Raw genomic sequence first — 27,940 nt, 5'->3', positions numbered from 1 at the left:
TGAAAATCCACCCCATTACAGGAAAGTTTTATGTTTTTGTGTTTTGTTTGATCAAAGGTCGCTTAGATTGATTGATATAGCAGTAGGGTTTTTTTCGCCCTTCGAGATTCATAAACAGTTCCTCTCTCTCTCTCTCTCTCTCTCTCTCTCTCTCTCTCTCAGCACCATTATTGATGCGTAAGCAGTTCCACTCTCTCTATCTCTCTCTCTCTCTCTCTCTCTCTCTCTCAGCACCATTATTGATGCGTAAGCAGTTCCACTCTCTCTCTCTCTCTCTCTCTCTCCTTCCCGGCATAAGTACCAAAAAAGAATTGCCTCAAAAGTTAAAAGTTCAGAGCAGTAGGCTGCATCCAAATCTCAAATTGTTAAGCCTCTATTGGAACAAAGGAATCAGGAGACGTTTAGCACAATAACACTGCATTCTAAAAGTAAAAAATTAACAAATAATGTGGTCTGAAGAAACAAACAGACATCTAAAATCATACCTGCAGGAAGCATATAAAAAACACATGAGGATGCATTAAAAATAAAAAATAGCAAAGACGAGGGAATAAAAGAGTTTCAATGTGTTCTTCCAGGTATCCGACTTAGATGGACTCTACAGTCCTCCGGGTACTCACCACCCTCTATGTTCACACCCTCAGAATTGAGGGTTTCATGTTTTCGGTAAGAAGGAACCCCTTCATCTAGACTACTCTCATCTACATTACACGCTCTCACTTCCCCTTCTTTTTGAACAACTTTGTTAGAGTCAGAATCACTTTCCTCACCATTTACTGGATTATTTAGAGAATGGCACCCAACTTTCGTGAGAGAATGGTACCCGTTGTCTCCTTCCCCGCCTGCAAGTTTAGTGATAGACACACACCCTTCACTATGCCCACCAAGTTCAAGTTTGGTGATAGAATTATGCCCTTCAAAGGTGAAAACATCACCCTGTGAAGGACCATCTAAACTAACAAGAGAAGTGTGACTATTGCACCCTTCAAAGGGAGTTCTCGAGCCTTCGTCGAGTATTGCAGGCTGAGCATTGACTGTGAACACTTCAGTGTCATAAATGAGACTAACTTCTGGCTTTTCAATCGACCCTCTCAAACAGTGGCTCCTCTGCATTTTATTATCAGAGGGATTTTGCTTCTGCAATTCCTGCCCCGTGCCATGCATGATACATTGGTTCCCCTTCTTATTGCCTGACTGATTATTGTCTATTTGTAGTCTTCTCTCATGACTCTCGTAAGAAATAGCAGAAATCTTTGCCTTTGTTTTTTCTGCCTGCTTTGAATAAAGTGCCATTGCTCTCTGAAAGCAGAAATGAAAAATTTCACAATTATAACATCTGTTTCTATCTATTCCTTATTCTAATAAAAGGAAACAAAATGGTTCCAATTCAACTCATGGAATGACGATTATAAGACGAGCTCACCTGAAATATATCATCTGACATTTGACGTAAGAATGGTTGCTTCAGATGATGGATGTAGCTCTCTGTTCTGGGCTTTGGAGTCACCTGATATTCAGAGAGGAATGACATGTGAACTCAAGATCTATGTAGAAACAGCAAGCAATAGATTATCAAACAGGATATATCAGTTTGGATAGTTGGATGTCAAAACTGGGCATTATTCACATAACGAAATTTGGATTCTTTCCTTTTGTTGGTGAGCTGGGTTCAAAGGCAACCTCAAGGTGGTTAAGCTAGGTTGGCATTACGGAATCTCTCAGATTTGAACTTTCTAGATTTGGGAGAAAAAAACTATTTGGTATGTACTTGCAAAATTCTAACAAAGCATCATCCCCAAGAAAATAAATATGTTAAATGGATGCAGAATAAAAAACGAATCCCATATATGGACAAATCCCCAAAGGCTTTCATCATCTCCCAGCAAATTTAACTTCAAAATATGCAAAATAATTTCTTAAAAAACTCGACATCCCATAATTTTTGGCAGGGAAAAAACTTTTTCCCACTCCTGAAATGTCTCAAGAGTAGTAGTTAAGTTTCAGACAAGAAATCGCTTTTACAATTCAATGTCTACCAAGAGTCCTATAAATTATGCTATATCATTTATAGCATTTCAGAGAAAAGTTGCCCAGGTACAGTTAAAAATCACCACTGTCCATCATCAGGAACATACAGTGGATGCCGCAGCAGTGTTCAATACACCATGCACTGGTGCAGGGCATTTTTTATGGTTCAAATGATTACATTTTCTTTTCTTCTCTTTTCTGTAATTAAATTTTACATACCTTTAGATCGCCAACTGAAGTCCCTAAGGATAGGCACTCAGCGTCTGCAGAATGCACAGCATCGATGCCACCTAATGAACTCAACAAACTTGCACACTCTCTGTAGAGCTCCAAGCCTGCAAGATCTACAGAAATATCCAGCTTCGAAAGGTAAAAGCAAGTTTTATCGCAGGATAATTTCTTTGAATCAGGCAGCACGCGCTGATCTTCTCTGTGAGGTGCTTCCTCCACAGGCTTTGTCGGCACAACTTCAGATCGCTTAACCTCAATGCTCTCAGCCGTAGACCTTTCGGGACGAGAACGCTTCTCTTGGCGCCCGCAGTTGGTAGGCTGTGCAGGGCACGCATCAAAAGGGGAGGAATTACCAGGGAAACCTAAGCCTAAATTAACACCCTCACTTTGTCCATTCCAAATTTCCCCACTCATATCCCATGCCTGATTCATCAAGTGCCTCTTCTGATCCCAAGACTTATCTACCCCGTCCCATGAATTTAGTTGGGTTTGGACCAAAGGCAAGCAACTATCATCCTGTGGCATCTGCCAACCAAAATTACCAGGAAACCCATCCGGTCTCATCCCAAAAAGTGGTGGCATTGGCTGCATAACAGGGTGAAAAATAGGTGGGACTTGATGCTGGAAAGGCATAAATCCACTGTGCATCACCAAGCCCTGACTCTGAGCATTCCAACTCTGCATAACCCCCTTCCAACCATTGGTTTGAAATCGCCCGCCACCTAAATCACCCCTCTTATTACGAAAAATGTGTTTCTTCTCCTCCAAAAAGCCACTTGATGAGCCCAAGGCCATGAATGAATCGTTTCCTTGCCTATTGGGGGGAGGTGAAAGAAGAATACTTGAGGATTGAACCAACAGAGGAGGGTTATGCAACCTCACCGAACTCTCTGGAGACCTGTTGGACTGGAGTGTGGTCCTTTCTGGCTCATCAAGATCCGGACCCTTGAGCTTCTCCCTTATAGATGGTGAACCCAGAATTACTGCAGGCTTGACATAGCCATTCATTTCAGAAGTACCATCCTGAGATTTGGTATCCATCCTCTCAAAATTGATCTGACTCATTGCTGGTGACCCCTTTATGGGTGAAGCTGGTGTGTTTGATTTTGATGATGTACATGGGCTCATAACTAAGGCACCCCGAGCTTCATGCAAGTATATTGCAGAATTATTCGACAATTCATTTCTCTCATGGGGCTTATCATTTTTGGCTCGAGAATCACATTCCCCAGTAGGACTTTCAGAGACATATGGATTTCCTTTGGAGCTTGAAACTCTACTGGCTGGCTCAATCCTTTCTGCAGAGAAGCCTTCATGTGATGGCTCTACTTGCATCGGTTTAAGCCTGGAATCAATTGCACATGGTTAAAATAGCAGCCACCACATAATCTAGCTAGAAATTATGGAACATGGAAAGAATACAAAGGCGAAGGCGAAAGGGAAGAACTGTAAGCCACTAGTAACCAATCCTTGAACAAGTTACCTTGTTTCAACTCAAAGACAATTGCATGAATAAACTATGTTTACAATTTATCTTACACTCAGCAAATTCAGAAATCACACTTTGTTCGCAACAATATTTCTCCAATAGGAGTTTTACTTATAGAAGGAATACACATGAAGCACCTAAAACAATGCATGGGACAAGCTCCACATGTATAGGGTCTGGGGTTAGGTACCTGTGTGGAAGCTCCCATTAAATGCTCAATTTTTTCTTTATTAACAAGATGCATTCTGGATCATAAAAATTATTTGTCAGTAAGCCTTACCACTGTTATCAGACAAGGGAGCGATTGGGGGTCCAATGTGGGATGCAGATCAAAGTGGCTCCCCTAGGAGGGCGCATCAGCGAAGCGGTCTATAAACTTTAAAATATACAAAATTTATAACATAGAAGAATGCATAGAAAAACACAAATGTGTAATTCATATGATATTAGAAGTTTTATTTCATGTAATTTTGTTTCAACGTATTCACTATTGTATTGTATTAAGATGAAGAGTAAGATGTACAAATTGCCAAAAAATGGGCTTCCCACAACAACGGAAGCTCTATACAAAGACCACGGAGAAGGTGGCGTATGCCAAAAAATGATATACAACAAAAGGCAGCCTAGTGACTGGAAAGCCAGAAACCCAAAAAACGACAACAGGCAGAGAGCGACTAGTCTCCTGTTATTGCTGCTGCTCCTCTAGCAAGGGTGTCTGCAACATGGTTCGCCTCCCGCCAAATATGTGTCCATGAAACCAGAATAGACATGAAAATGTCAAAGACCTCGTCAAAGACATGGGCTAGTCTCCACAGAGGTGTTGCCACCCCCAAGGCCCAAAGAATAACAATTCTAGATTCTCCTTCCATTATGAGATGGGTGCTCCAGAGAGTGTTGAAGAGTTTGAGGCCTTCAAGGAGAGCAAGAGCTTCAGCTGTGGTGGAGTCGGGTCAACCAATGGATTTGGTGAAAGAGGAAAGGGAGGTGCCTAAATGATCCCTGAAAATGCCTCTGATACCGGCAGGACCAAGGTTGCTGAGTGAGAAGCCATTGAAGTTAAGCTTAGTCTTGCCTTGATCTTGGGGCCTCCAAAGGGACGATCAAGGGATGTCAAGGGGCCTTCGGGAGAGGAGGTTCTGCCAATTGAGGTGGAAGGCAGAGGTAGGGAGATGCTTGAAGAGCTTGTGATTAGAGGCCCAAAAGATGACCTTGGCTCTGATGCTGTCCCTGAGGGAGTGGATAGGAGTGAAGTGACCTTGGAAGATGCAGTTATTGCGCTTGATCCATATGGTCCACAGGGTGGCTATTATGGAGGCCTTCCACAGTGGGATGCCCGAAGAGGCCCATAGGAGGAACTTCACCATCTCGAACAGTTGGGACACTGACCACGAGGTACCCCAAGACCAGTTGAAGAGGAGAAGGGTATTCTTCCAAAGCATGTAGGCAATACTACATTGGATGAAAAGGTGAGGATTGGATTCCTCATCCTCCATGCACATGATGCAGAGGTTTGGGGTAATCATACCCCTTCAGCAAAGCTCATGAACAATCAATGCTCTTTCGGAGAGTGCGATCCAGTAGAAAAATTGGATTTTAGGGGGAATAAAGGGCTGCCAGGGCTTGGCGACAATAGAGTGCGAAGGGGTAAACAGGGGTAGAGGAGGATTGAAGTTTACAGTAAAAGGAGGCAACTGAGGAGGAGCCGACTGAGGTGAGAGACCAGATGATTTTGTCTAGTCCATGGGAAGAGAGGTAGACAGAATGTAAGGGTGCTTGGGCTTGAAGGAAAGCAAGGGTCTCTCCTTCATGGAGATTTCTACGGAAATTTGGGTTCCATGAACGGGAGGCTCCAATAGGTTGGAAGGAGTCAGCAACCAAGATGTTGGGGTCTCTAGAAAGATAGAAAAGGGTTGGGAAAAGCTCTCTCAGGGGTGTACAGCCGATCCAGAGGTCGGACTAGAACCTTATCGTGTTTCCCACTCTAGCATGGAAGCAGATATTAACTTTGAAAAGAAAGAGGTAGTGTAGAAAGGACCTCCAAGATCCAGAGCAGGAATTGTAGAAAGAAGAAAGGGGTAGCCAGGGGGACCTTTGGAGCCGGTATTTGTACCCAAGTACGGTTGGCCACAGGTGGCCATCCTGGGTTGCTAAGCGCCACCACCATTTCCACAATAGGCCCAGATTGTTGAGTTTGAGGGAGTGAATACCCAAGCCCCCCTGAGACTTAGGCTTGCAAACTGTGGTCCATGAAATGAGGTGGTATTTCTTGGTTGTACTATAGCCCGACCACAAGAAGTTGCGCATGAGTCTTTCGAACCGAGAGGAGACATCAGCGGGCATGTGGAAGAGGGACATCTAGAATATAGGTACGTTTAAAAGGGTGGTCTTGATGAGGGTAACTCTACCTGTTGGGGATAAGAATCTGCCTTTCCAAGTGGCAAGCTTGTGGTCAAATTTGTCAATGATGTGCCCCCATTGCCTGAGTTTAGGTTTGCCAAGGCAAAGAGGGAGACCCAGGTAGGTGGATGAAAGATGGTCCACTGCACATCCCTATCTGTCAGCGAAAACTTGAGTAGCCGAAGGCTCCATGGCAATGCCGATCATCTTGGATTTGGCCATGTTCAATCTAAATCCAGTGGCCAACTCAAAACACTTCAGAAAGAGAAGTGAATCCACTTGTTGTTCAGATACCGCCGCAAAAGACGGTGTTGTTGACGTATTGAAGATGAGAGATGGCCAAGCCTCCATTGGAGCACGTGAATCCCTCCAAGAGACCGTGTTGATATATTCCGGCCAAACACCTGCTGAAGACCTTTGTGACTATGGCAAAGAGGAATGAAGACAAGGGGTCCCCTTGTCTAAGACCCCTTGATAAGGGGAAGAAGCCCTTGGGTGTGCCATTGATAGGGCCCGAGAACACTGGGTTAGAAAAACAGCCTTGGTTCCACTTGCGCCAATGGGCCCCGACGCCATCCAGAGAAGAGTTTCATCTAGGACCGCCCAATCCACGTGATCGTAAGCTTTTCCCCAATCGAGTTTGATCAGGAGACCAGGATTCTTGGATTGGGTTCTAGAATGAATGCACTTAGAAGTTTCAATTAAGTACTTTGGGCTAATATATTAGCTGTCTGAGTCACCTGGTAGCCTAATAGTCTAAAAAAGAGTAGTTGAGTTTGTTGTCTTACATGTAAAAAACCAAGTAATCCATTCCATCCCATTCATTAATTTAAATAACTAAAATCCAAAATGCCTAATAGTCACTACAATTGACATAACATCCAAAGACAAAAGTACTTCATGATCACAACCACAACCTCACAGCCACAGGTACACAAGTATACTAAATAACTTTCAAACTCCAAAGACCAAAGTTCATAACATGTAAAATAAAAAGACAATGAATACACTCAAGATCAATGAGTCAATATCTCGACTCTTAATCAGATAAGTCAGTGATCATCCATTATTTGTACCTCCCCAAATCATACTGAGGCCAAAGAGTCATCATCATCAGCATTATAACCCTCCTCCACCTGCACTTCTTCCTCCTTGGTCTCATGCGAGTCAGCCTCCTCCTCGATCTCTGGAACCAATGTCAATGTTTACCCAACTCTATTCCATTGTGATCTAGCTAGGCCTTATTTCTTCTCCGGCCCCTATAGCTTGCTCGACATCCAACCAAAGTCCTTACCTCGAATACAAGCTTTTATTGGAGATCTATTATCCACTCGTGTCATTGGGTTCATCTAATACAATTGGGTCAACATCGATGCGTTTAAGATCCCTACCCAATCCACTAACAACATGGACATTGACGAGATCATTGAGGCATCATTTGATTTTCTAGCTAATGGCAATTTGGGCCTATTTGAAAATTTTTCACTACCAATTTGAACACTTTGCAAAACTACTCCAACTCATTTTGTAACCAATCCACCATCACCACCACCTAGCCCGTTATTCCACTACCATCACCACCGCTGCTGCCACCTGAACACCACCACTATGCCACCATGACTACCACCACCACCAACACTGCACTATCACAACACCACTACCACCCACTCACTCCATCACCACTCCACTACTGCCTAATAGCCACCACCTCCACACCTCCACACCTCCACCCATGCTCAACCACCACGTCCTCTACTCCACTACCACAGCCACCACAACACCACCACCATCATCGCATTGCCACTATCACCACTCTCACTATACCACCACCATCAAACCATTAATATGACAGCTACCATCACACAACAAAATAAAAATTATATATTTTAAATTGTAACAGTCAAACAACCATAGATAGCAAATGGCATTTGACCAATTTGCCATTCAGTAAATTGCAAATTGGAAAAAAAAAAAAAAAAAAACCTCTTTTGACAAAATTTTGTAATCAACAGTCCCTCAACATGGGCTTCTTCTTCTTCTCTTCCTCTCTCCCCCCCCCCCCCGGCATTTGTCCTCCTGTGGCCCTTCTTCTCCTTCATGTACAGAAATGATTTTTTGACAGCGAATGTTTTTAGACCGTGCTGTCTTGGCTCTAAGCCTTATTTTTTGACAAGCCCCACAGCTTCCCTCTAGCAACTCTCTCTCCCCCTCCCCAAGCACTCTCTCTCTTTTCTCCCTAATGTTGCTATCCTATCACCACCTCCTCCTCCACTTTCTTTCCACTTCTCTTCTATTTCTTTCTTTTCTTTTCTTTTTGCTGTTTTTTTTTTGGTAAATGAAAGCGCAGTCTGTGGGTGGGCTACCATAACACCTCATTTCGAGTGAGCATTTTTGTAACCCCACTATTATAATAATATATTGTCACCTTCTCTTTAAAAAAAAATAGTCCCTTAACTTTTGCTGCTCAAGTCTGTTCCTTTTTTTGGAAGTACAAAATACAAATCAAGGATATAAGCAAAGGAGAAAAAAAATGTTACTTTACGTAATCAATGCCCAAGAAATCTCACATTCAGAAAGTTAAAAGTTAAGCAATTAAAGACTGTCCTCACAACCATATGAGCTGCATGTGAGGCTCAATATTCGAATAGCATGTTGGACATTTGGTGTCTTGCTCCCATATGGCACCGACCACTCAGCCCCATATTAGTTTAGATATTTAAGAATACAACTATAACAGTGTGAAGGAGAAACAATAAGTTGACAATTTTAAAGTGAAATCCAAATTTCAAAGTCCTAAGTTTGCATATTTTTTTGGTTTCCTGGTTTCTAGCATCCATGTTCCGAACTGTGATATCACAGCCAATGTTCCCAAGTATACACTTGAACTTGATCAGATCGCTCACGACTTTAGATCTCAACTTGTACAGAAGGATCGTGAACAAATCTCTTAAATACAATCCAATTATATTCCAATCTGATTCGATCAATGGCTGTGGTTATAATGAAGAGATGAATTCAAAAAGTACTCAGCTGCATGGACAAGCTGGCAAAGTTGGGTATCCCATCTCCTATCTACAATCTCAAGAATGGGATTGTATTTGGTCTCATTGTTCTTCAAAACCATTTTTATCTTTTCTTTCACCCTAATCATGGCCTTATGTATGTAGCCCAAAGCAAGCTTTGCATCTCCATCAATCAATCAAAGCATTTTCACCTAAGGGCTAGAAAAATTCAATGAATAGTAGACTCCAAAAAGATGTACTAAGAACAATTTTCTCCACTTTTGTCCCATCTTGATGCCCGAACCACTTACTTCTCGTCCACTTCTCTGAAGTGAACATGCTCCTTAGGGCATCTTTTCGCTTACATAAGCTTTGAAAAGTAAGAAATGTCTTGCAAATCTAGTGACTCCTCCTTTGACTATCTTTCTCTTCTTTGTAAACTCTCTCGTCATGCTTAGAACTACGGTATGATAATAAATGAAGTCGATGAGAAAATTAGCTTTCGTAATTGCTGCTTTAATTGTAGATGTCTTCTAATGTCCTTAAGCATGAAATCAAGGGAGTAAGCGGAACGAAGTCTAAAACATATGCCTCTTCTTCTAAGTCAAGAGATGCCCAGCTGCTAGGGGTGGCAATGGACCCGGACCCAACCCGGGACCCGATGCGTAGAACCGACTAGGGTTCGATTATGGGTCCAAAAATTGGACCCGACAGATAGGGTTCAGGTCTAGGCCTTGGCTCCCAATTTGTGAAATATATTTAAATAAATTTTAAAGATATAGATATTTTGATTTCTGGGTCAGGTCTGGTCGGGTTTGGGTCTTGGTCCGAGTCAGGGTCCGGTGACTTCAGGTTCAATCGGGTTCGGCCGGACCTGGACCCGGACCCAGACCCGAGCTGTTGCCACCCTCACCAGCTACAGAGTATTTGGCACCATTGTTAATGACAATTTATATTACATTCTCTCCCCCAACAAACTCTACAATATCAACCGTCAACTCACACAAGTTTCGTTATGTGACTTATCTAATGCATAAAATATTTGACAAAACACTGTCTAAAGAACAATTGAGCAACAATTAATACATGCTAGAGACTTTCCATCAAACCATCCATGCAAATGATGCTCACCCATAATTCGTCCACCGTAATCTTGAAGAACTCAAAATTTTCTTCACATCTTGCACTGCATCCTTAAAAGACACTCCTTGAGCTCATGAAATGAAAGGGGTTTAAGCCCAGAGCCAAACTACCTTATTTCCTCAACAATAACCTTGAAGCTATCAAGCCATGTAGTATTAAAAGGGATAACATGCTTCATAAAACCATTTAGCAATACATTTACATACCTTATGCCTCTCTTTTTCTTATCTATTTTTAGGTGTGGTTTATTTTGCTTTTATCCTCCTATCCGCTACCATAGCTTTAGGTTAAGGGTACAAAATGCATCCATTGGCCCCTTTGAAAGCCTTTTATGCCCAACATTTACACCAATATTTAAAAACCTCTCCCTTATAACCCTACTCCTCGAAGTATTAATCTTCCTCATCATCACATTTTGATTCTTTTTATTTATTGTTTTTTCTCTATCTCCCATCTCTCTCTCTCTCTCTCTCTCTCTCTCTCTCTCTCTCTCTCTCTCTCTCTCTCTCTCAATCCAATGTGAGTCCCCATAAAAATCTCTCTGCATGTTCCTCTCTCAATCTTCCACTATATCTCTCCCTTATCTCATGTTTAAAACCAAGTGTAACATATCCTAACTAACCCAACCATGCTAATCCCTATCCATATCCTTCAGCCCTTCATCATTTAAAATAAAATAAATTTTCCAATTCAACCACTGAAATCTCTACAACCAATAAAGACGTAAATAACCTAAACCTAAAAAAGCTAAAAATAACAAAATATATAAATTAAAAAATTTAAAGAAAACACTCATTGCATCAGGGGGTTACTAAAAAGGTAGAAATCAACTTTGATGTTGACAAAAAGTTGGCAATGCATCTACAAAGGACACAACCCTCACGAGACCATCAACCAGGAACTCGCACAAATGAGAACCAAACTACAGGTTTCTTGCATATAAATCCAGTTCTAATGCAAAGCAATAGCATTCAAAGGTACAACAATAAAGTCCAGACACCCAGACCATGCTGGCCCATTACATTTTGGGACGTAGTTGTTGGAAATGTTTGAGATTCCAAATTGTTTTAGGAATCAGAATCACAGAATCACTGCTGGCTAAAAGATTCCCTTTTTTTTTAATTGACATCAGAACAAGGGGAATCGTGGGAAATGGGTTCCTACTTTATAGGAAATGAGTTTTGACTCAAATGTAATCTCGATCCCTTACGGTCACTCTGGTATCGAGTTTCTAACTTATTTGTAACCCATATAGAAACGAGATTCCTTCATATATGGGATTGTCATTCCGACATCTTTGGAATCGATTTTTTTGATGTATTTGGAATCAAGTGTTCAAAAATGCGGAGGCACCTGCCTAGGCGTTTGGGGGCCTGGCCACCTAGGCAGGCACCCAAGAACAAGGAGAGGGCTAGAGGAGTGCAACATGTTAACTCATAGTATTTTTTACAGCACATATTTACGTATTCATTATTAATATTTTTATTTTTATAAACAACTACCTTAAAAATGTTATAGTATTTTTATAAACAACAGCACACGTGTAAGTATTTATTCGTTATATGGCCATCTATGTCCAACGACTTACACGTGTAGAAATTTTGACAGCACACTTGTAAGTGTTTATTAATATTTTTTTATAAACAACTGCCTTAGATGGACAATTGTCTATGTGTTTATTAATATTTTTGTAAACAATTGTGTTGTATGTCCATCTATGTCCAACAACTTACACGTGTAAAAAGTCGTGAGCACACTTGTTAGTGTTTATTAATATTTTTATAAACAAGTGCCTTAGTTGGACAGGTGTCTATGTGTTTATTAATATTTTTATAAACAACTGCCTTATAAGTCCATCTATGTTCAACAACTTACATGTGTAGAAACAAATTTCCACATGGCGCTGTATCTTTAGAGGCTACAGTACCATCCCAATATTTTTATAAACAACTACACACATTGAGGTATTTATTTGTTTATTCATAGTTCCCTTGCCCAACGCATCTAAGTCATAGTATTGTGGAGAGCACACATGTAAGTATCCATTGGTTTATTAATATTTTTTACAGCACATGAAAAGGGCTTGGGTCTAGATGGTGGAGGCTAGGTTTTCATAGCCCAACATCTCAAGTTCCATTCGTATGCAACCATGTCAAAAAAAAAAGTGTAAGATTGAACCTTTTCAGTTGAATTTTAGCCCTTTTACTGTGAACATTATTCTAAGAATTGAAATTCAAGGATATTGCCCCATTAGTCGACCTTGTTCCAAGGTGCCACCTAGGCACCCGCCTTGAGATGACCGCCTAGGCGGCACCTAGGAGCAACGATGCTTGGGGCAGCTGCCTAGGGCCCCACTAGGCATTTTTGCTTTCGAACATTGGGTATCGAGATTCATATCAGTTTGGTAATCAAGTTTTGACGCACATGGAAATCAAGATTTATAACTGTATGGGGTCAAGTTTGAACCCCTTTAGAATTAGGATTCCTACATCAACGACAACTCGTGCCTTAACAACTTCGAACCTCGTCAAGCAATCGAGGTCAGAGGTCTTTAAGACTTAAAGAATGTTCCAAAGATGTAAAGACAATGAATTGAGTTATTAACTATTGAGCCTCAAATAAAGTATCAAAAACGTTTTTTGACAAGGTTACATAGGAATGGAACTTGAGACGTTGTGCTATGAAAACCCAGCCTCGACCGTCTTAACCCAAGCCCGATTCCTAACACAGCATCAGAATTAAGGTCCATTAAGAGACGCGTAGCACCAAGGAAATTGTCTACAAAAGGTACAAATCTTATCTCATGAATTTTTGAAATTTGATTTTTATTTCATTATTATAGTTCAAAATATAACTGTTTGTGCCATGGTGTCCTATTTGAATCCTAGTATCAAAGCCAGTCCTAGCACTATTAGAAATGTGATCCAAGTCGGTCCTAGCACCATTAGTACTCTTATAGCTGCCTTTGTCAGCTGCAAAAGATATTAGAATCATAGATGTTGAGAACTTCTTAATATAAACATTTGCCTTGAAAGTTGATTCGTGTTACAAATACTTCAGCACTTTATTCATCGGATTATTAGTTGGAGCACCTATAAACCATTCGAAACAATGTTCTCTAACCGGGTTTCCAATAATTGAAATCAGAATTCGTAAATATTTGAGGTCAGATTCCATGTTCAAATCACATATTTGCACGCCTATGAACATCAGTATTTGATTTTGTGGAATCAGGATTCCATAAATATTGGGATTGAGATTCTATGATGGTCGAAGTAAGATTCCATGTTGATTGAATCGCGGCTTCCAGCGCCTATGAACCGAAGTACTTGAGGGATTTTGGATTAAAAAAAAATCAATTCGAAATTCATTATGTGGAATCGGGAATCAACAAATGTGGAATCAAAATTAAAGAAAAGTTGGAATCAAGATTCCATACACACTGGGATTTTGAGATTCAGAAAAAGTTGGAATCAAGATCCCTAAAATAAAAAATCGAGATTCCTAACTTCAAGAAAATGGGTTCCATGAAGATTCTTTTTCGGAATCGTCGCATCGAGATTCCGAAGTGGAATCGCAACCTGGGCAGAGAGATTCCGGTAATTGTGGGACCACCACCTCACAAGGGAAAACATCCATGCAAGGTAAACTGAGATTACTAAGATCATCAGAACTAGATCTCAGCAAAGAACACACTAGACCTCAACAATCCCAAAAATACAACAATCAATTTATTCAAGAAAGCCATGATTCTTCAACTGATCGCCCATCAAGTAAGCTCCTCTAGGGTATAACGTACAACCAAAATGCACATATTCCTTATCTGAAAGGATGGCTGCTCTAATGCTTAATCACCTCACCACCAGTGTTCACGCATCAAAAAGTTTTATTAACTCACAATTCCCACATCGCCTGAAAAAAAAAAATTTGAATAGACATCCCCTGAAGACTTGCAAGCAGGCATAGAGTTTTGTCATCTGGCAAGCAAAGGACAAGGCAATTCTTGAGCAACCCACCACCAGTGCTTACTTGTCTTAAAGTTAATAACTTCTATCACTCAAATTCCCCCACATTGCCTAAAAAAATTACAAATAGGCATTAGCATATGCCCTCTTGCAAGCAAAGGTCTGGACAACGAATTGCAAAGCAGAGATACCATCGTTGCAGGCATCATAGGAGAATATGCTCTAAATAATCACATAAAATAGAGGCTCCAAATAATACTCTACCACTGAAGTGTGTATAAGAAAATGATCAACAGTCCTGGCAGCTCTAGACATACCAAAAAATTCAGAAAAGGAAATCTCAACGTGTATATTATCACAAATCACAATATCTGCCAATCGCCTCCATCTAGCTAAAGGCCAGCACCATTTGGATGGGCTTGGCAACTTCCAAGGCCAAATATCTAGGAGACAAAGAAACACCCACCTGAAAAACCACAAAAATTCTTGAAGAGACCATCCAAAAGTTACCCATTTTCATAATCTTGCGTCAAGGTTCCCTCTCCGAGATTATGCAAATACTGCAAGAGAAGAAGCGCCATCTCTTCTTATAACCATATTGAGACGGGAGAATAGGCACTAGGAAAGTTACATTGGGAAGGAGCTCTAGTAAAAAGGGTAAACTGAAGTGAAAGAAGAGGCCAAAAGGGCAATAATAGTTCAAGGACACTAGTGTGAGGGGGTTTCAACGAAAAGTTCCAGAAAAAAGCATGGAGGATATGCAAGCAAACAGGATATTGGGGTTGCCAGGGATCATTAATTAGGGATGAATGGGGAGTATTTGCCCAAGAACCCCAACTTGAAGAACCAAGATGAAAGGGCAGTTAAAGGCTGATTAGAAAGAGGAAGTAAGGTGCACATGTCACGGGATTCCACAAGGCTACTTACTATAGGGGAAAACACAAAGTTGTGATCAACTGGTATTAGAACTCAAGGGCAACACAAGCTCTCAATCACAGGTGTCCACAGGGACCGAACCTGGACTACAAGAGTTAATGAAATGAACAACAAAATGTATATGCAGCCTTGCCAACTCAATTTCCAGATCCAGGTTATAAGGGATAGCTTCAAACTTCAAGAAATTTTATTTATGGATAAAAATATTTATAACTTTGCTCACTTGCCACAAATATAACAAAGGAAACACCAGTTCTCTTACAAACTTTTATCTTTCAACATCCATAAACTTTGTTTATGTAAATTTCTAAATTATTTTATTTATGGGTAGAATTATTTCACACATAGCAATCAAAGCATATCTCCAGTACAAACAAAAACGAGTGAATGCATAGGCGTGAACTCATACTCAGAGCCCTTTCAAGAACATAATGCACCATTATCGTTCCATGAAATTTAAGAGAACAGAAAGAAATTTAAAAGAACACTATACAGGTTCAAGCAAATGCAATGCAACCCAGAAATAGCTAAAACTACATCATAAGTATTCTACATCTTAAAGCATTGTAAAACATAAAGGCACAGATAGCATATTACACTGGCAAAGGAATGAAAACAAAGCCTTCCTCATACTATGCACAGTTTCACTTTTTTTCAGAAATAACAATTACAAGAAATTCTTCACAAGGTATTCAAACGGTTTGAGGTTCTACTCTTGCATACTTTCCTCCATTCCAAGCCATGGCTATAAAGGGAGTACGAAAAGACTTAATTATTTGAATCATAAACCACTGCTCCCTCAACTTCCTAAAAAGCCTAAACAGAAGATATTTGCTTATAGTCATTGGTAGAACTGTACAACCGAATCCAGGAACATCAGTAAAACCTTCAAACAGAGTCAGCTCTTTGTTTTTTTTTTGAAGAAAAGGTTAACTAACAGAGTCAACTGTTAATTTCTAACAAAGGCTTTTTATGACTATTCATGGAAGGCAAGGCCAGGACCAACAAATGTACAAATACAATGGAATGAAATAAGAGACCATACCTGTTTTGCCCAATGCCCAAATCTGGCTCCCTGCAACTGGAACCCTCTGGATGGGTATTGTTCGATGTAAGATCAAGTGCGTTAGAAATAAAATTATCAGATTTTAACTGTTCCTTGTCAGACATTTTTTCCAGTTTGCTATTATCCAATAGTTCTTTTCCTGGAAAAGCATCAGAAAACTCGCTCACTCCATGCTTGGATGCACCATGAGCACCATAATCATAAGATGACCTGCTTTTTTCCCGATTATCCTTAGATCTAGTACGACGATCGTCTGCAGGAGGACTACTCTCTTGATCACTGCCATGTGATTTATTTGTCTTAAAACGACCTTCAGATAATCTTCGTTCATGCCTCGAATGATTATCATCCCATCTGTCAATACTGTGATCTCTTGGTGAAGCCCTTTCTCTCTTTTTATCACTTCGGTGCCTGTGTTCCTTGCCAAAATCTTCTCTACATTTTTCGGGATACCTTCTGTCCTTATGCCTATCGACTCTGTGCCTTACTTTTTCTTGATCATCCTTAGAAGACAGATGACTATCATCACCATCCCGGTCAACTCCATGACACTGTTTCTTGTCATCAGTACCATCTCTCTTCCTAATCTGCTTTTCAAGCTCCTTTTCTAGACCAGGGTTGCGTAGTTCATCTTGCAATGGTGGTTCTGTAGTAAGTTGCATTATCCAATAACAAAGCAAATTATGTAGTGGATAAATCAATCCTACAATAGCAAGATGTTGCAGTCTAGACTTACAAGATAGGTCAGTATAAAAAAGTGAACTCATCAACAAGTACCTCCAAAAGCACAAAAGGAACAACCTGTCAAGTTCAAAACCTAAAAGCCTACTTCATATACCAAAAATAGAAGATGGGTGATCTTTTTAATCATCTTTTCATTTTGATTTGTGGTTGATGAACAAAGTGGTTGTCAAACTAAAGAGCATACTAACATACACCCTCACAAAGCAAAATGCCTATCTAAAACCTCAGCTGAATAAAGGACAGTCAAAACATAATCAAAGGAAACATGATGGAGCTTCTCCATGACATATGGGTAACAGTTCAGAGGTTCAAGAACAAAGAAACAGAAACCCGCTTGGTCCTGGTACATGATCATTGTCTAGTAACAATATGTCATGTTAGTATCAAGACGAAATGCTAAACAGTTTATGGAGGGAAAAATTGTTCTTATTCTTTATTTTTATTCAACTTTAAAGGATGTATATTATAGTTTGCTTTTAGGGCTTATTTTTAGGTTTTTAGTTTTTTTTGGGATTCTAGGGTTTTTATAATTTCTTTAAGTATTTCATGAGGATGGAGAACCAGAATGAGTGAGTGTAATTGAGATGAGGATGTTGAGATGGATGAGTGCCAAAACAAGACGGGATAGAATTCGCAATGAATCTATTCGAGAGAATTTAAGTGTGGCACCAATAGACGATAAAATGAGAGAAAGTAAACTTAGGTGAGCTAGCCATGTGTTGCGCCGACCAAGTACAACACTTGTTAGGAGGTACGAATTAGTTCAAGTGGAAGGATTGAAAAGAGTAAAGGGTAGGCCCAAAAGGACGTGGTTGGAAATAATCCTAAAAGATATGAGGACTTATGGCCTCACTGAGGATATGGCCTTTAATAAAGCAGAATGGAGAACCAGAATTCATGTAGCCGACCCCAATTAATTGGGAAAAGGCTAAAATGAGGATGATGATGATGATAATTTATTTCATGAGTACTATTCACAATTACTATTTACGAGTATCATTCACGGTACTATTCATAGGGGTAAAACTGTCATTATAAAATTTATAATTACATTAGGACCTTTTGGTCAAAAGTTAATTGTATGGACAAATAATGTCCAAAACAATAATTTTTCAAAATAAATAAAAGCATGGATGGGCTAGAGAGTCATTCATGTATACACCTTTAAGAAAAGAAAAATTTTGCCTTGTAAATGAAGCCTAAAGCTTGAGCCCTAGGTGGGAGAAAGCTTCAAGGTTTCTCCACAATTACTTGTGTCGTCAATGTGCTTATTGCTCATTTTTCTATGTTTCTTCAAGTTCTTCTGCATCAAGTGGTATCAAAGTTCTGATACCACTTGATGCAAGGAAAATCGAGAGAACAACAAATTTAGCTAGAAACAAGCCAAATACAAGCAATTTTGGAGAACCCTAAGACTTTCTCCCACCTATGGCTCAAGCTTTAGGCTTCTTTTACAAGACAAAGTCTTTCTTTTCTTAAAGAGGAATACATGAATCACTCTCCAGCCCATCCATGCCTTTATTTATATTGAAAAATTATTGTTTTGGACAATATTTGTCCATACAATTAACTTTTGACCAAAAGGTCCTAACTTAAGTATAAATTTCGTAATGACAGTTTTACCCCTGTGAATAGTACCCATGAGCAGTACTTATGAATAGTACTTGTGAATAATACTAATAAAATAAATAAAAAAACTATAAAACCTAGAATCCCTAAAAAAAACTAAAAACCGAGAAATAAGTCCTAAAAGAAAACTATAATATACATCCTTTAAAGCTGAATAAAAATAAAGAATAAAAACAATTTTTCCCTTCATCAACAGTACAAACCAAGAACATAACCTTAGCTAACCTGGGACTTACTCTCAACTAGCAGAAAGTTCCAATCATTAGAGGTTTTTCGAGGCAATAACTCAATTCTACTAGTAGTAGAAGAATGAAGAAGACGAAGAATAATCATGAAACAGATGCATGAGAAAAATTACAAAACTCAGAGCTCAGCAAGGCAAATGCAACAAATTTATCACAGAAAAGTAGAACTAGAGCACTTGTGAACTGTAGCAAGATTACAGTGTGTTCCAAGTTGCATAAAGGCAACACTTCACAAGCAGTTGTAAATTGAACAAACACATAAAAAGGGAATTCTGTAGTTAAAAAAATGGAAGAGCTCCAAGAATTCATCAAATCACCCTTGCCTGCAAAATGTTAAATCCCTGGATCACCATCCACAGGTTGCCAAGGATCCTTCTTTTTCTTTTAACCATCAAGATCGATTTCCTTTCGCTAGGTGAGACTTCTTTCTTGGGATAAGGTATCCAATATTTATGATTCCTCAATTTTGTTGGGGCAGAATTTCTCCCTGCTCTAGAAAACAATCATCCAGCAGCATTTTAGCTGAATCTTCCACAGCACCAACAGGCACCATCATCCAAACACCATAAATGGGCCCCTTGGTGCTTATCCACAACTGTTGCACCACCATACAAACGCCACAAATGGGCCCCTTGGTGTGTATCCACAACTCTCCAACTGTATGGATCCCCTTTCGCAACCTCTTCCTGGATTTAGTACAACAGCATGCATTCTCATTCACCACCACCAACTGCACATTCTCCCTGATTTCAACACCCCAGCTGTGACCTTTAGCCATTCTTTCTTCTTAATTCGGGCCTTTATTTTGTGAAACTTCTTAATGAATAGCCCCTCCAATTTTTGTTGGATAAGGTATTATCTGCATCAAATCTTTGTCCATATATTCAGAGTGTTCTAGTTTCTTAAGGATGTGTATGGAAGTATATTGAGGCCCAGTCTGGAATTTCATGGAAATTTAGTAGTTCTCCTCGGAGTCATTACATGCCCTTGAAATTTAAGAGATAAGCACTGGTTTTTGCTTTTCCTTGACTACAGAATCGTTGAATCTATCGCTGCTGTCAGCAATGAAAGGTCCCAGGCCCAATTGAAACCAGTAAGAGGCGGCCTTGACTTGGTCCAGAGTCCAGACCATAATAGAGATTAATGGATGGAAGATTTCAACACAGGGGAAGAGAGGCAGTCCCCTCCAGACACTGGATCTGCCTCCTCCAACCCATTCATTGTCAAGGTTCCATTACTTCCAAAGAGGCTCGATGATATCCAAGAGGAGACTTAGGACAATTTTGTTCTCTGACTGCCACCTTTCAAATAAGGTACCGATGGAGATTGCACAGGGCCAACCCAAACTCGAATCCAGGCGACAAGGCCAACCTTCCACAAACATGCACCAAGATGAATGAAGCAAAGAAGCACATGAGGCACACACAAAGTATAAAGGATTCTAGCCTGCTCTTATCAGCCCTACTTGTCATATACAGCCACGAATGCCCATTAAGGTTCTGGGCAAGGGGTATATGTGGCCCCCTGTATGCACCCATATACTGAACCGTCAATTGCATAACCCTTGTGGCCTGCATCACCATTACTGCCCACCATGAAAAAGGGGTCAATAACCTGGTCAACCCAGTCCACGGGTCATTACAGCCCATGCATGCAATTCTAACATGCATGATCAGTACAAAGCCATTAATGCCTACAAAGATCCACTACATGTGCATTCATGCTCTCGCAAGAATGATCATTACAAAACCATTAATACCCATAGAGACCTAGAATGTGCACCCACGCTCTCTTACATAACCTATGACTATTACAGAAGCCCATGTCAAGGGAATTTAAACAACTTGTATTCAAATCCCACACTTGACCAGTGAGGCCAATAACCCAGCAAAATCAAGTTTACGGTCAGCCACACCTCTTGCACATCGACCACGCCCATGTCCCGTCAGCTCATGCTACCTATCATTATCCGAGCCTTATCCCAACTACTTGGGATCCGCTACATGAATCTTGTTCCGTCATTTTGCTCAATCAAGGGTCATGCCCTCAATCAGCCCATAAGTCACCATATCTCTTCTTACTACTTTTATCCATGTTCTTTTGAGCCTTCCCCTTGACCTTTTAGAGTCTTCCACTTGAACCAAAGCACCCCTCCTTAACGGTGTTATTCTAGGTCGACGTTGCACATAGCGAGACCACCTAAGGCTATTTTCCCTCATTTTATCATCTAATGGGGCGACCCCTAAGTTTCCTAAGATGTATTTATTTCAAATTTTATCTTTTCTTGTCTTGTCACTCATCCATCTCAATGACTTCATCTCAACACACTCATACTATGGATATGTTGTTCCTTGACTCCCCTCAACATTCTATCATAAAGCTTGGTTGGTCATACAACCGTCCTATAGAACTTTCCCTTTGGTTTCATTGGAATACAACCAAAAGCACATCTCCACGTCATCCACACAGATCTAATTCTAAGTGCGACATCTTCTTCAATCTCTCCATTCTCATGTATTATCGATCCAAGACATCGAAAACAATCTCTTTTAGGTACTTATTGACCCTCAATCTTAACTAATTCCTCATTTTTACTCCTATTATTAATAAACATGCATTCTATATACTCTATCATAGTCCAGCTAATTTTAAAACCTTTAGATCCTAGAGACCCCCTGCAAAGTTCAACTTCGTGCTGACACCATCTCTAGTCTAATTAATCAAAGCTATGTCATCTACAAATAATATACATCATAGTACCTCATCCTGTAGATGCCTAGTTAGCTCGTCCATAAGCAATGAGGTATGTGCCCAATGCTGACCTTTAGTGTAGGCCCATTGTAACTGAAAACTCACTTGTCTCTCCACTAGTAGTCTTCATATTAGTTAGTGCTCCCTTGTACATATCCTAAACCATGTCAATATATCATCTTGAGACCCCATTCTTTTCCAGCGCCACCAAATTATCTCTCTGGGTAACCTATCGTATGCTTTCTCTAAATCAATAAAAACCATGTGGAGGTCTTTTCTCTTCTCTCTAACCTTCTCCAATCAATTGCCTAAGTAGGAAAATAGCCTTAATGGTTGACCTCCCTGACATAAATCCGAACTAATTTTCTCATCCACCTGTTTCATGCTTTAGTCATTGTGCAATCACTCTCTCTCACAGTTTCATAATGTGGTTCATAAGTTTGAGAACCCTTGATAGTTCGTATAACTCCTTTGTTCTTGTAAATAGATGCCAAGATATATTTTCTTTCTCAAAGCTTATTTGACTTCTGATATCCTATCTATGACCTCCGGTCTCATTTATGTCAAAGATACTCCTAATGTTGTGCCCCAGAGTGGTCATCATTTAACAATTTTTTGGAAAAAAATTATCCACATCTCATCGACCTCGTCATTCTTCACCAAGACCCTCTGATCCTCACTTTTAATGTATTTAATATTATCTAAATCCCTACACTTCCTTTCTCTAATTTTTGCTAGCTGGAAGACATCTTTTCTCCTTTTCTTATCCCCAATTTACTGTATAGATCATCATATGCCTTAAGATTAGCCTTACTTATTATTTTCTTCACGTTCTTGCCATTTTTATATTTTTCTAAGTTTTGATCATTTTCTATTCTATTGTCAAGCTTTGCAACATAATTGTTTTCCACTAATAGCCTTTTGAACGTCATCACTCCACCACCAAGTGTCCTTCTTTAAATGTCTTTTCCCTCTGGATTCTCCTAAAACTTCTTTCACCGACTTCCTTACTACAAACAACCATCTCTATCCACAAGACAATAACTTTGACCTCAAAATTCTATATTACTTCTTTTACTAATTTATTCCTAAGTATGTTTTTTCCCTTTTTAAACTCCAAGACCTTGAACTTGGATACCTATTAATTTAAGTCCTCCTCTTCCATCTCTTTACATAAATATCCACAACTATGAGTCTATGTTGCGTGGTCAAACTCTCTCATGAGATAACCTCACAGTCTTTACATGATCCTTGTTCGGCCTCTTTAATTAAAAAAAAGTCTATCTGGCAATATGATAAGGATCAAGATGAAGATGAAGATGTTTCGAGAAAAGGATCTTGCTCGTCAAGAAAATGGAGAGAAGGCAGCAAGGGGGCTGATTAAAATCATGGCCTTTGAAGATCTCAAGGATATTGAAGAGGTGGAGCATTCAAGAGATCTAGGGCATTGGAATCAGAATAGCACATCGGAAGTGTCGTTGACTCATGAACTCCAAATTGTGGCTCAGGTTTCAAAGAGTAACGAAATAAATGTCGAGAGCATAGTTAGCAAGTAGGGAATAACAATATATTGGCTCACGACAAAATCGAGATTAAATCAATTTCGAGCAAAAAAAATGGAATACAGATCGAAAAGAGTACTATAAGTAAAAACATCGTGGATATATCAGATTGGGATAAAAACATCGGACTGAAAAAGTCAGATAGGTAAAATCTTACAATTTGCAAAAGCCATCAATAAGTAATGTATCCATGAAATTTTACTAATCTAATATAATAAAATAAATTAATTTAGATGTCTCATTCCATGATCCTTATTAAATACAAAACAAGGGAAAAAAAATCATAAAGCATGGTTGACAACTCAGATCCCTGCAAAAACTCACGCCCAAAAATCCTCTCATCGAACTTATCCCAGCACAATTCCTATTCCTAAGAAAAATAAACAAAAATAATAATAACACTAAAATTTTGACAAATCTTTTTCTGCATCAATTTCAATTCTAATTTTTGGGTTTATAAGGGATTCTAGGTTTTTTTCAGATTTTTATTTACTATTCACTAATACCATTCATGGGTATTGTTCATAGATATTGTTCATGGGCTGTTGTTCAAAGGGGTGAAATTGTTGTTACAAAATTTAAATTTAAGTTAAGACTTTTTGGGTCATTTTATGTATGGACATTTAATGCCTTTGAACATTAAATTATAATATATAAGAGGCGTGTAGGGCCTTGAGGGAGTCATTCCATGTGATTTTTAAAATTGAATACGAAAGAAATGCTTAGGCTTTTAGAACCTAGCTTGCGGTGAGGAGGAAAACCTAGGTTTCTCCTAGTTATTGCTTGTGTATGGTTATTTTCTTGCTGATTTTTACTGTTCTTCAAATTTTTATACATCACTTTTATATGTTCCACTTTTGTATATTATTAAATATTATCTCACTTTTTATAGTAGGTGTTTGCAATTGCTAAGTCGTAAGCCATAGTAAAATCAAGAATAGCATTCCCATTTTATTTCTTTCCCCAAATCCATATCATCCATGTACCATTTCATATCCTCTACTATACATGACCATTTAAGGCCCCTCTTAACAATGTCCTCTCTCCATTTGGTATTCCTCTGACTAGTCCATCCATATCCTCTCAAAATTGTCTTTTAATTCTATCCCCTAGTCCTACTTATGGCGCATAAGCACTAATTACATTAATTATCCCTTCCCTAACATAAGTTTAATTAGTATGAGCTTGTCACCGAATCTCTTAACATTTACTATTTTATCCTTTAAATCTTTGTCCACCATTATACCTAAGTTATTTCTATTATTACCCTTTCCTATATACCGAAGTTTATATCCATCAATTTCCTTAGTTTTTGCCCCTTCTTACTTAGTTTCCTATAAGTAAGCTATGTTAACCATCCTCCATCTCATTGTATCACTAAGACGAATCCTATAAGTAAGCTTGTTAGAGTTCCTAGATTCCATGTAGCTAGACGAATCCTATTCTCTTGAGATAACTTCTTTACCCACACTCGTCCAAAATGGTACACGAATCCTTACTTGCTTATCACCGCAATCAGGCATCGTTGCGACGCATCGCTTCCAGGGAATTCCCTAGCTCACCGTTGCTCATTGTTCACTGCACTCAAGTGCTAGTGCAACACGTTGCTTATAGAGAATACCCTAGCATGAGCATAAAATATGGATCAAGATTCATGATAGAGATATGGCAAAGGTTTTACGCTGGCTGCCAACTCAACACAACCCTCCTTTCTCATCTAGCCTTGGGACCTGTCATGTTACCCATGACTACCCAAAAACGTCATGCTACCCATGACTGGACCTTCGAGCCTCGGTCTATTGATCTTAGTGGTCCACCAAGCCCCAACAACTTAGTCGTATGTCCGGGCCTTCTTGCCTAACACCTCATACCAAAGGTCATTTTCACTAGCTCACGTATGGATGCGCATTTGTGCCCCACTCCCGACTCCTGCCCAAGGTTAGTCAAGAACAAAGACTCTCCCTTGTATAGGTTTGTTGTTTAAAGAACTAACCTACTAGGTGAGATAGTTTTTTTTTTTTTTTTTTATGACACGGTTACATAGGAATGGAACTTGAGAGGCTGGGCTATGAAAACCTAGCCTCTACCATCTTGACCTGAGCTCGTTTCCTAGCACAAAGTAAACTGCCCAAAAAAACACAAGTTAAACCGCCCAAAGTAACACAAGTTCGTACAAGACTTGCGGGTCCTTTATAGGCTGTTAACTTGTTTTGTTGCTAAGGGAGGCACAATGCACCTTGCTTAGCTCGCATGCATAATACTAAAAAGGCATTATGACAAAGGATCACTTCTTGCCCAATGGAGACATCATTGGCCTATGCTAATTGTGGCCAAAATCCGGTTGATAGTAACAATCCGCAAATAGGTGAAAGAAGTTGGAGTCTCATGCAAGAGCCAATGGACAGCCCGGATGTAAGCTTAAATTAGTGACAGAATTCCCAAAGCCAACCTCAATGCAGGCAAGGTGAGCGGGCCCAAGAGTAGCTAAACCTCGAAATAAGGATGCCATAAAGTTGATGCTCTCACTATGCTTTACAACAACGCCATCAAAGCTTTCAAGCAATAACAGGGAGCTTGATGTGGACAGTTTTGGTACCACACCTTCTAGAATGCATGAATTTTTGTCTATTAGCCCTGGTCTGGGCCTTGTAGCCATGTCCTCATAGGGCTGGGCCCAAAACAAATGAAAAAAACAGAAGAAAAAACAAGAAAAAAATAGGGCTGGGACGGCACCGAACCTAGCCCAACCTTCTAGCCACAAACTGTGGCCCAGGCCTACTTTTTTGGGGCCAAGCCGCCCAGCCCATTGCTATCACCCACAAACAGACCAATCGACAGAGGTTGTGAATCAAGGTTTGGTAGACCAACTACGGAGCCTAGCCGGAGACAAGCCTTGTCAGATGGATGAGATCCTGCCTTAGGCTGAGTGCACTCACAAGTCACAACAGCACTGTCAACCAGTTGGGGGAATTCTCCATTTAAGATCGTGTATGGGCAACCACCAAACAAAGTGTTGGATTTGGTTCCTCCTCAAGAAAGGGAGCAGACCAGGATCGCACAAAGGCACTAGCAGAGCATCTCTAGAAGGTCTATGAGAAGGAAAGACAAAAGCTTGAAGAGAGGATAACGAGTACAAAGTTGACGCAGACCAGCAACGTGAAAGGAGTTTAGTGAAGCTAACTTAGCAAAGGTGTACGTGACTTGGTGATGGCACAACCGTGGCTGAGAGCTTCCCATGATTAAACATAGTAATCATTTAAAATGAAGAAGGCATAATGAAAGATGAGGAAAATGGACATATGAATGGTTGGCTTACCAGATGACTTTGTTTCACGGGCATTCACCTGTCCTTCTCCAGAACTATCTCCTTTAGTTTCTTTCTTTCTGTATGATTCATCTACCTTTGTTGCAATGGTCATCAAATCATCCAATTGCTTGTCCACTTTCAATTCACTTCTATGCTTGTCCTTTTCTTCACCCCTTTCCTTTCGATCTTTCAACCCAGTCTCCTTTCTCGAAAACCCATTCTCAGATGATCTCCTTTTCACCTCGCCATTATTTGTACTCCTTATCTCTTCTTTTCCTATATTTCCTGAGGAATCCTTCCCCTTCCCATTCCCTTGCCCTCTGCCGCCAATATTTTCCTGTCCTTTCTTCAAAATCTTGTAATCTCCAGCTGAAGCCACCTTCAAATCTTTCTCCACCCTTACCCCGTGTTTTTCTTTCTTTGTCAACCCAACATCTTTCTCTGAGTCACACAAAATTTCTGCCCTTTCACTTGAGCTGCTCTTTATGTGTATTTCTTCATCCATGTCCATAATAGACTGCAATGAACCAGGAAGATCGGCCAAAACAACAGTTCCACACTTATTGATTGAAATGTCGAATTTCTTATCACAAATGCTAGCTTCTTTTGATGCAGTCCCTGTATACTCGACAAAACCCAAATCATTCCCAGTGAAATTATCCCCATTCCATCGTTCTGGTTCCACGAAATCGATGGATTTCTCCTTCTCCTTCTCCTTCTCCTTCTCCTTCTCCTTCTCCTTCTCCTTCACCTTCTCCTTTTTTCTCTTTGAATTGCGAAAACCTTCATCCAATTCTTTGTTACCTGTTGCAAAACACTCCTTAGAAACCATGGATTCTTGCTCATGTCTCCTTTTCTTCCCCGAACTCAAAGACTCGTGCTTATCAACCCTGCAACTTCTAGAACCAGAGGATTCCTCCCTGTAACTTCTCGAATCCCTTTCATCCCTGTCTGATTCCACAGCTATCTTCAAGCTGCTCTTGCTTTGTTTGTGCGATTTGTGGCGTGATCCACGAGCCATAACAAGGATGAAACAAAAACGTAGATAGAGAAAGAGGCAAAAGGCTCCTCCCCTTTCTACACCCTAAATTCGCAAACATAATTGCATAGAAATGAAGCTTACCCCAAAACCGCCATGGAAGCCATCCGAAAGCTCGCCGGAAAATAAAACTGCCACCGGAAAACACACGGCGAGAGAAGAGAGAGAGGCCTGAGTCCGATCCATGGTATGGATTATGGAATTACAAACCGCCGCGTAGCCGACGAATAAAAGAAGAGATTGTTTGTTGACACAGTGAGAGAACTTGGAGAGAGAGAGACGACACAAGGGTCGCGCTCGCGTGTGCGGCATCTACACGAGTGTACGACGGTATATGCCATTTATTACAGGGAGCAAAAATACTCTGCTCCCGCGATAGCAAATTGTGTTTGTGCTCACAGGGCCA

The 27,940-nt window shown here is 40.1% G+C and overlaps 1 protein-coding gene across 2 annotated transcripts; it reads right to left on the bottom strand.

The window, feature by feature from the left end:
- Positions 1-400: 400 nt before the first annotated feature.
- LOC18427832 (uncharacterized) lies at positions 401-27,940 on the bottom strand. 2 transcript variants are annotated; one of them, XM_006836877.4, is made up of 5 exons: positions 26,505-27,940; positions 16,237-16,903; positions 2,248-3,604; positions 1,424-1,507; positions 401-1,299 (listed from the first exon to the last, which is right to left on the bottom strand). In XM_006836877.4, the coding sequence occupies exons 1-5, from the start codon at positions 27,514-27,516 to the stop codon at positions 562-564; spliced, it is 3,858 nt and encodes a 1,285-aa protein (XP_006836940.2). In that variant the 5' UTR covers positions 27,517-27,940; the 3' UTR covers positions 401-561. The 2 variants fall into 2 exon arrangements, with proteins under 2 accessions (XP_006836940.2, XP_011621021.1); XM_011622719.3 differs by having other exon boundaries at positions 16,237-16,888; positions 26,505-27,936.

Source organism: Amborella trichopoda, chromosome 11, assembly GCF_054954075.1.
Source record: "Amborella trichopoda isolate Santa Cruz 75 chromosome 11, AtrichopodaSantaCruz75HAP2 v2.0, whole genome shotgun sequence".
Classification (NCBI taxonomy): domain Eukaryota; kingdom Viridiplantae; phylum Streptophyta; class Magnoliopsida; order Amborellales; family Amborellaceae; genus Amborella; species Amborella trichopoda.
Note: the sequence above shows the minus strand (reverse complement) of the source record. Positions and strands in the feature narration are given on the sequence as shown.

Coding starts and splice junctions, on each gene's coding strand:
- LOC18427832 (XM_006836877.4), bottom strand. CDS start 27,516: ATGGCTCGTGGATCACGCCACAAATCGCACAAACAAAGCAAGAGCAGC. Junction 16,904..26,504: donor CCGTGAAACAAAGTCATCTG/GTAAGCCAACCA, acceptor AACTTACTACAG/AACCACCATTGCAAGATGAA. Junction 1,508..2,247: donor CTTCAGTTGGCGATCTAAAG/GTATGTAAAATT, acceptor TCTGAATATCAG/GTGACTCCAAAGCCCAGAAC.